Source organism: Eriocheir sinensis, chromosome 65 (genome assembly GCF_024679095.1).
Source record: "Eriocheir sinensis breed Jianghai 21 chromosome 65, ASM2467909v1, whole genome shotgun sequence".
NCBI lineage: Eukaryota > Metazoa > Arthropoda > Malacostraca > Decapoda > Varunidae > Eriocheir > Eriocheir sinensis.
In genome coordinates, this window is record NC_066573.1 from 8,059,722 (window position 1) to 8,068,456 (window position 8,735).

Below are 8,735 nucleotides of genomic sequence, written 5' to 3' on the forward strand. Positions count from 1 at the left end.
CTATTTCGCTGGCGTCGCGGCGGAGGTCATTCAGGCGTCCATAATGAGGTGGAATAAGTGTCCTCGGCCTCGCCACCTTCTCCTCCCCGCCACGGTTCGATGACTGTTTACAACGCGTTTCTCTTTCTCTGACGACGCGGCGGCCCGACGGAGGCTTCAAGAGAGTGATACTTGGACGCTCCGGGGCTGCCGCGGAGCTGTGGCGGCGGCGGGGCGGGCTGGTGTGGGGCAGGGGAGGAGGCCGCCCGCTGCCACAACTTTAATGGTCTGCGAGACAAAATATTAGACCTCAGGAATCGTTTTCCTCCTGCGAGAGTATGTTCAACGCTGCTTGTGTTACGCAGGGCTGCCGCCGCCCTGCCCGGCCAGCCTCCGTGCTTGTCATCCGGCGCGTGCACCGCCGCCCGCTAACTCTTCCTTGATGGTAATTTTGTTCAGGGATCTTCGCCGCCAGCCAAGACGCTGCGGCGAACCATTGTGGGAAGGATCGGTCGCCAGGAGGGGCAGGTGTTGGAACGAGGGAGCGTCGCCTCGGTCCACACATGGCGCCCGAATTCCAGAGTCCTGGGAACGGGGCGCAGCGCGTCGTTCTCACGGTTCCCTGTGCGCGCTGCCGCCTTGGTGGTCACTGCGGGGGTTGACGCCGCTGCTGACGCCCGCGTGAAGGATTATTTAAGTTTCGAGGCACACAGCAGTGCAGGAGAACGTAACTAATCCAGATCCAATGCGAAAACCACATGAACGGCAGCTCATGATGAATAAATCCAGGAGTGCTTGGCGTGCCCAATGGCAGCGTGTGGCAGCCCCCGCTGTGCCCGCGGCGCAGCTCGTGTCGCGCACACACCTGCCACGAGGCATCACGTGCCCGTGACGTCACTGGACGGTCGGGTATAAAAGACGCCCAACCCGGCCACGAGGTAGCATACTCACTCCCTCCCTTGAGCCAGTCAGACCTCCGCGCGCCACTCCCGCACCACAATGGCAGTCACTGGCAACAAGAAAACCTGCATCTTCAGCATCCACAGCCTCAAGAAGGCTATTAAGAAGCTCATCAGAAAGACACGCCCCGCCAAGGAGGAGAAGAAGGCGAAGGAAGACAAAGTCTACCGCGTGGACTTCGAGGCCGAGATCGAGGACAACCTTGCCAATGAAGCTCTGGAGGCTCGCTTCATCCAGATCATCGAGGCCTCGCCCGCCGCCCTCGACCTCAACCTCAACCTGAAGGGGTCGCTGGTGGTCGGCGCCGCGCCCGAGATGGACATCCAGTTTGGAACCTTCTGGACCATCGAGGACAACGACGGCTGGGACCTGTGCCGGGACCTGTTCATGACGCCGCCCGCCGCGAGCCCCGCCCCCACCCAGGCAGCGTAGGCGTCGCCCACGCCCTCATGCTGTGACGTGTCGCCGCCCCATGACGGGGTCTGCTGCCAAGACGCCTCCACTCAAGCCGCCGCCGCTGCTGCTGCGAGGTCCACCTCAGGGATACTCGAAAGGCGCTGCGCTGCGCTGCCAGACGTTGGAGCAGGGCCGGGGCTGCCACGCCTCGGCCGCCGCTGTGATACTTCAGGAGGTCTTCTGCAAGAGGTCGTCCGTGCCATGGGTCGCCTTCGCCGGGAGCGTCGACCCAGCCGCTGTGATACCGGGGAACACCACTCTGCCTGCCGCTGTGATACTAATACTTAAACATTCTCTATCTCAATAAAACCAATATGAATCTCATAACTTATTTCCATATCCACAATGTCCACCAACCTAGGCTTAAGGAGTAACAACAGAGGTAAAAAAAAAAAAAAATACAGGAAACTGAGGAAGATGAGGTATATCTTGAAAGAATGGAGGGAGGGAGGGAGGGCGGGCAGAATATCCTGAGTCCCCGGCAACCTGATCCTGCCCGCCCGAGAACAAGTGGAGGGAGGGAAGGAGGTGGGCAAAGAAAGGAGGGGGGGAGGCTGGTTACCAAGACAACCACCACCACCACCACCACGTGCAAACATCGCGTGGTGGTGGTGGTTGTGGTGGAGACGCCGATGCCGCCACCACCACCACCGCCGCCGCCAGAACCCGAGGCTGGAGTAGGTACAAATAAGGAGCGTCCTTCACTATCCTGCCGACCACATGCAGGGGCGCGGCGGCTCTGCGGGGCGGCGGGCTAACTGGCAACACGACAAACTCTGCCTTGCCTCTGCCCAACACCCAACACCTTTGTCCTGCGCCCTGCTGAACGCCACCCTGCCTCTCCCCTGCATGCTTAACCACCCCGACCCCCAACATCAACGCCCCTGCTCCTCCTCCACCCCCTCGACCCCACATCACCCCCCATCCTTCTCTCCCCCAGCCCAGATATCCTTCCACCACCCCCTCATCTCATCTCGCGCACACTCCGCTCGCAGCATCAAGGTCTCGGATGCTGCGTCGCCACTCTTGTATATTCTCTCTCTCCCTCCGTCTCCCTCTCTCCCTCTCTGGCCATCACTCATCTCGTTAAGGATGCTACGTGTGAAGGATTTATAGCGAGACGAGGCCCGGGCATGAGGGAGGCTGCCGGAATGCCCACGTGGCGCATGACTCATGAGAGAGAGAGAGAGAGAGAGAGAGAGAGAGAGAGAGAGAGAGAGAGAGAGAGAGAGAGAGAATGGTATATTAATCAGCCTCTTGCCTCAGTTCTCCAACCTTTGTTCTCCCTCCCTCCTTCTCTCCCTTCTCCTTCTTCGTCTCTACCCTTCCGTTCCCTTCCTTCTCCTCTCCCTCCTTTCTCTTTTTCTTCCTCCCTTCCTTCCTTCGCATACTCTTTCCTATCATTCGTTTTCTTCCTCCTTTTTCTACTCTTTTTCCTTTTCCTTCATTCGTTCGTACTTTTTTCCTTCCATCCTTTCCTTCTTCTCCCTTCCCTTCGTTGCATTTTCTCCCCTCGCTTCTCTTTTTCTTCCTTTCTTTCCTCCTTTTCCTTCCTCTCTACCTCTCTTCGTACTTTCTTCCCTCCCTCCTCTTTTTCTTGTTCTCTCCTTCTCTTCATACTCTTTTTCCTCCCTTTTATTTTCCTTCCTGTTTCCCTTCCTTCGTATACTTTCTCCTCTCCGTCCTTTAACTTTCTCTCTCCATTTCTTCCCTCTCACCTCGTTTCCTTTCTCTCTTTCTTTATCTTTTCCTCCCTTCGTAATTTTTCTTCTCTCTCCTTGTCTTTTTCTTCCTTCCTCCCTCCCTCTCTCCGTAGCACTTTCCCCCTTCCTCCTCCTCTTCTTCCTCCTCTTCTTAGCTCTTCCATTGTATAGTAAATAATGTTAAGTGTTTGTAAATATTGCCTCTATGGGAGCGGGTTATGGGAATGTGAGAAAGGGAGGACTTCTTCTTCTTCTTCTTCTTCTTCTTCTTCTTCTTCTTTATCATCTTTGTTCTTCTGCTTTTCTTTTTCTTCTTCATCTTTATCATCTTTTTTCTTCATCTTTTTCCTTTCCTTTTTTTTCTTCTCCTTCTTGTTGTTGTTGTTGTTGTTGATGTTGTTGTTGTTATTCTTCTTTTTCGCATATCATTATTATTTTCATTATCGTCATTAATATCATAATTATCACTTACTGTATCCTAGAAACAAATGTAACGTCAGTCCTGTATGTAGAATGTCATTTACGGGTTCAAACACTGTATTCCTCTTGCATTTCCAACGTTAAAAGTTCACAAATTGCAACTATTATATTCTATTTTCATCTATCACCCATGTCTGTCTATTTATATGTCTATCTCTATCTACCCTTTCCTTCCCTTCCTTCTCTGCCTTTTTCTTCCTCCCTCTACCTCCTACTTGCTCTCTCCCTCCTTTCTCTACTTCTTCCTCCCTTCCTTCCTTGGCAAACTCTTTCCCATCCATCCCTTTTCTTCCTCTCTCTACCTCCCTCCTTTCTCCTTTTCTTCCTCCCTTCCTTCCTTGGCAAACTCATTCCCATCCATCCCTTTTCTTCCTCGCCTCCCCACACACACCTTACTCTCCTTTCATTCCTCTCTGTTCCTTGCATTCCCTTCCCCCTTTTATCCTCGACGAGAGTGAGGAGGGAGGAAGGGAGGACGGCGATCACGCGATGGACAACAATTATGATAATCTCCCGGCGTCCAAGAACAAAAGATCCTGCAAGATACTCGATTCCCGGCGCTAACTCGCTCGGAAAATCCCCCATCGCGTAGGTCTTGAGACGGGCGAATGGGTTAAGGAGGATTACTGGGAGGAAGGGAGGGAGAGGGGAGGAAGAGAAGGAAGGGGCAAGGAGGGAAGATTGGAGGCTGAGGAGAGGAGATGGAAGGGAGACAGAGGAGGAGGAGGAGAATGGGAGGTCGATGAGAAGGGAGGAAGGGAAGGAAGGATGAGGAAGTGCTGGGAGGCCGAGGACAGGAGGTGGATGGGAGGTTAAGAAGAGAAGGGAGGATGACACGGTGCAGGGAGGCTGATGACAGGAGGTGGATGGGAGGTTGAGAAGAGAAGGGAGGATGAAGTGAAGGATGAGGATGAGGACAGGAGGTGGATGGGAGGTAGAAGAGAGGGAATGGGGAAGAGAGGAAGGGAAGGAAGGATGAGGATGAGGAAGTGCTGAAAGGCTGAGGACAGGAGGTGGATGGGAGGTCGAGAAGAGGAGCGGAAAGGGAGAAGAGAAGAAGAAGGGGAGGAGGGATAAGGATGAGGCGGTGCAGGAAAGTGGAAAAAGGGAGACATGGTGCTTAGGAGATACTGAACCTTGTAAGAACGTTGAAGATCCGACCTCATGAAGAAGAACGAAAACAGGAAGGAGGTCGATAACAACATAGAATCAGTGAATGAGAAAAGTTGGGACAATAAGTAAACACGATATATACAGGTACGATAAGAACGAACGAGAACAAGAAGATATACGATAACAACATAAACATAGAGTAAATGAATGAGGAAACAGGGATACGCAATGGACAAGGAAGTAGACGATAATGATATGAAGAGGGAAAATAGGTGAATGAGGGAAGAAGGAAAAAGAACGAAAAGAAGATGGGTAAATAACAATAATGTGAGTAAAGTATGAGTGAACGGAGAAGAAGGGAAAAGAACGGAAAGAAGAAGAAGGGAAACGATAACAACGCAACCACGGAATAAGTAAATAGGGAAGAAGGGAAAATAAATAATAGAGGACGAATAATGATAAGGAGGAGAGAATTAGCGAAAGGGGAAGCAGGGAAAAGAATGGAGAGAAGAAGAAGAGAGACGATAAGAACAGGTTGATATGAGAAAAAGAAGATGGAGAACAACAACAACAACAACAACAATAACCACAACAACAACAAGTAAAAGGAAAATAAAAAAGGAAAGGAAAAAGATGAAGAAAAAAGATGATAAAGAATTAGGGAATGAGGAAGCAAGGGAAACAATAAACAAATAAAAAGATGAGCGATTAAAAACAAACACAGAAGTAAATAAGAAAACAGAGAAAAAAAATAACCAGAAAAGTAGACGATAAAAATATAAGCATAGAATAACCGAATGAAGGAGGAGGGAAAATAAATAATTGAGAAAATATACATAAAATAAGTTAATAAGGAAAATAAATAAGCAAGACAAAGCTGGATATATTAAGAACACAGAATAATAAAATAAGGAAATACGGAAAAGAATCAACAAAAAACAACATAACCAAAAAATAATAAGGAAAAAGGTGAGAAAAGAAATCCGATCCTTCCTGTAGCGAGACCCAATTCCATTCCCTGAGGCGGTCGGCGATAGGCAAGGGCACGGACTAGGTTAATAGCAGCAGAAGGGTATCAGATGCTCTTCCTCCCTGGGCACCCCGCGACGCCAAGGGATCACGGGCACAGCCGAAGTCCGTCTTAAGACCCGATCCCCCTCCATTCCGACCTGAATCCCCCGCCCGGACAGCTATTAATAAAACAATGGCCTCCTTTATGTCCGGGCACAAAGGGAAGGCGTAAGGACGGTTGAGGAAGGAAGGGACAGGACGAGGAGGCAAGGGAAGCCTGTATGGTCATTGCCTTGGGCGCGCGGAGGGGGGCGAGGGGGGCGGGGGGCAGGTCACGCTGGCTTTACCTCAGCATGCCGCTCTTCACTTTTTTTTTTTTGCAACAAAGGAGACAGCTCAAGGGCACAAAAAAGTAAACAATAATAAAAAAAAGCCCGCTACTCGCTGCTCCCAAAAAGAATCCAAAGAGGTGGCCGAAAGAGAGGTCAATTTTCTTTCTTTCTTTCCCGTGCATTTGTTCTCCCTGTTCGTCCTCGCAACCTTCCAATTAGTTGCTACTCGTATGGTAAAGACACTTCCAGAAAATTGAGATGCAGAATAATGAAAGTTAGGGCCGTTTTCTTAAACATGTCATCGCAAAAGCCCACACTTTCAACAAGGCTTTCCTAGTAGTTTTGGGCATTTCCACGGCTAGTTTTATGACCCTAGTGGTAGTTTGACCCTTCCTCTGTACCCTGGATCTAAAGAAACACTCATTAGAACCCGACTGATCTACTTTTCGGCCTTTGGAAATAATTGGTGTTTAATAATACTGACCTTAATGTCAGAAGCAATTAAGGTTGATCAACTTTTATTAAGGCCTCGGTTAAATTTTCTGTAAAAGGTTAAGTTGGGGGCATACGCTATAGCTGCACGTGGCCGCAGTGCCCATCTCCGTCACATTGGTCTTTGAACCTGTGGTGGGTAAAAACTCATTGGTCCAGTTTCACAGTTCCCCATGATGGGTTAGTAAGCTCCCAAACCAATACCAGAGCCTTCGAAATTTCCTTATATAGTGTCTAGTGTTTATATTTAAGTTCACAAATTTGATGAAACTATACCGGAAAGGTCTTGTGTATTTAGTGTGGCATCAAAGAACTCACCATTTGGGATTATATGGGATTGTATAGTTTGGTTCGGGCTGTTACGAGGACACTGTGTTGGACTGTGAAATCGGCTCGTTATCTCGTGAAACAGGGCCAGATTGACATTCCGGTTATCACTTGCCAGGTACATATGCACGGACCAACCTGACTATGAGACTTGAACCTGGGCCCGCACATTCGTAGCTAGGCACGCTAACCACTACACCACGGAGGAGTATTTTTTCTTTCCTATGAGTACTTATTGGAAAGGTGCGTACGAATTAGGAAAGACCCTACATACTACCTGAGACAAAAAATCGGAAATATGGAGTAAAATAGAAAAAAATAAAAATAGAAGATGTAAAAACTACTCGAGTTACCCCGTGAGAAAACAGAAGACGATCCAACCCTCTTCCAGAAACAGTATAGTCTGATTCAAGGAGGTATCCGAGACGCGATTCTTTTCATTTATCAGGGCGGTGTGTGCTGGCGGGGTCATCATACTCATCACACTGAAGGTTAGACAGGCAAGCAGCGGGAAGCAACAAATAACACACACACGCACACACACACACACACACACACACACCAACGGAGCCAATAAGGAAGGAAGTTAAAGATACAAGACATAACCGAAACTTCCCTCGCGGTTAGTTAACGTGGAAATAACGAAGAACTGAAAATGGAGTAAAATGTATAAATTAAAACATGTGCAGTCGTAACACAACCGACGGTGAATTAAGAAAGAAAAGAAGATAAATGCTGAAACAAGAAACAAATTATAAAACGAGAAAAAATATATTAGCTTACATGGAAATAAAAAAAAAGGGGAAAAAAATGAAAATATATAAAAAAAACGCAGCAATCAGGTAAAACATCCACCGGTGAAGTTATATAAAAAAAGAAAGAAATATTAATAAAAAAGAATAAACGGCTAAAAAAAACTCAGATATTCGAATAAACATAACAACCTCGCAAAACACAAGACGGGACGGAAAATGATGAAAAAGAAAGTAAGAGAAAGAAAAAAAGAAAACAAAAGAGCAGATCAACCGTATACGAACATTGCAGGTGTGTGTGTGTGTGTGTGTGTGTGTGTGTGTGTGTGTGTGTGTGTGTGTGTGTGTGTGTGTGTGTGTGTGTGTGTGTGTAAACGAGCCTGATGCAACACAAAGGACAATCACCTGCACTATACAACAGCGACCTTTTTGCAACACTGGTTAACTTGCCTTCCTTCCCTTACACCACCTTCTCCTCCTCCTCCTCCTCCCCCTCCTCTTCTTCCTCCTCCTCTGCCACCTCCTTCACTCTCACCATCACTATACAACAGGATCTTCACTATCATCACAATCACTAGCATTTTCTCCTCCTGGTTCTCGCCCTCCTCCTCCTCCTGTCTACATCTCTTTCGCCTCATTAAAATGCGAGTCTTACATCTTACACATGCATACCCACACCTCACAACATAAATCTCTCTCTCTCTCTCTAATGATTCACACAGGTATCGCTATCCACAATCCCTTCCACTCGTTCTCTCTCTCATTTGCTCTGTTTGGCTGCCGGGGAGAAGAAAGGGGGAGGGAGGGGAAGGGGAGAGGGAAGGGGAAGGGGAGGGGAAGGTACATTCTGATCCGCAAAACAATAGGGAGATTAGAGTCCGCGCACAATGCCGATGTGTTAATCCAAAGCGGTGTGGAGGTGAACCCAGGTGCGCCCGCGACTCATGCCACAAATCCACAACGACCTGCCCGGATTAGGTCAGGTGTGGAGGGTAGGTGGTGGTGCGTGGGGGATGGCGGGGGGGCTGTATTACCTCCGTTGACAAGGGATCTTCTAACCTGGCTCAGATTTGTATCGAAATGTTATGCCGAGAGAGCGTGCCGCGCGAGATTCAAGTTGACGCTGATGC

General features: G+C 48.7%; 1 protein-coding gene across 1 annotated transcript; it reads left to right on the forward strand.

Moving 5' to 3' along the window:
• The first annotated feature begins 557 nt into the window (after positions 1-557).
• LOC126987470 (uncharacterized) lies at positions 558-1,722 on the forward strand. The gene has a single exon (XM_050844441.1). The coding sequence runs from the start codon at positions 979-981 to the stop codon at positions 1,369-1,371; it is 393 nt and encodes a 130-aa protein (XP_050700398.1). The 5' UTR covers positions 558-978; the 3' UTR covers positions 1,372-1,722.
• Positions 1,723-8,735: the final 7,013 nt, after the last annotated feature.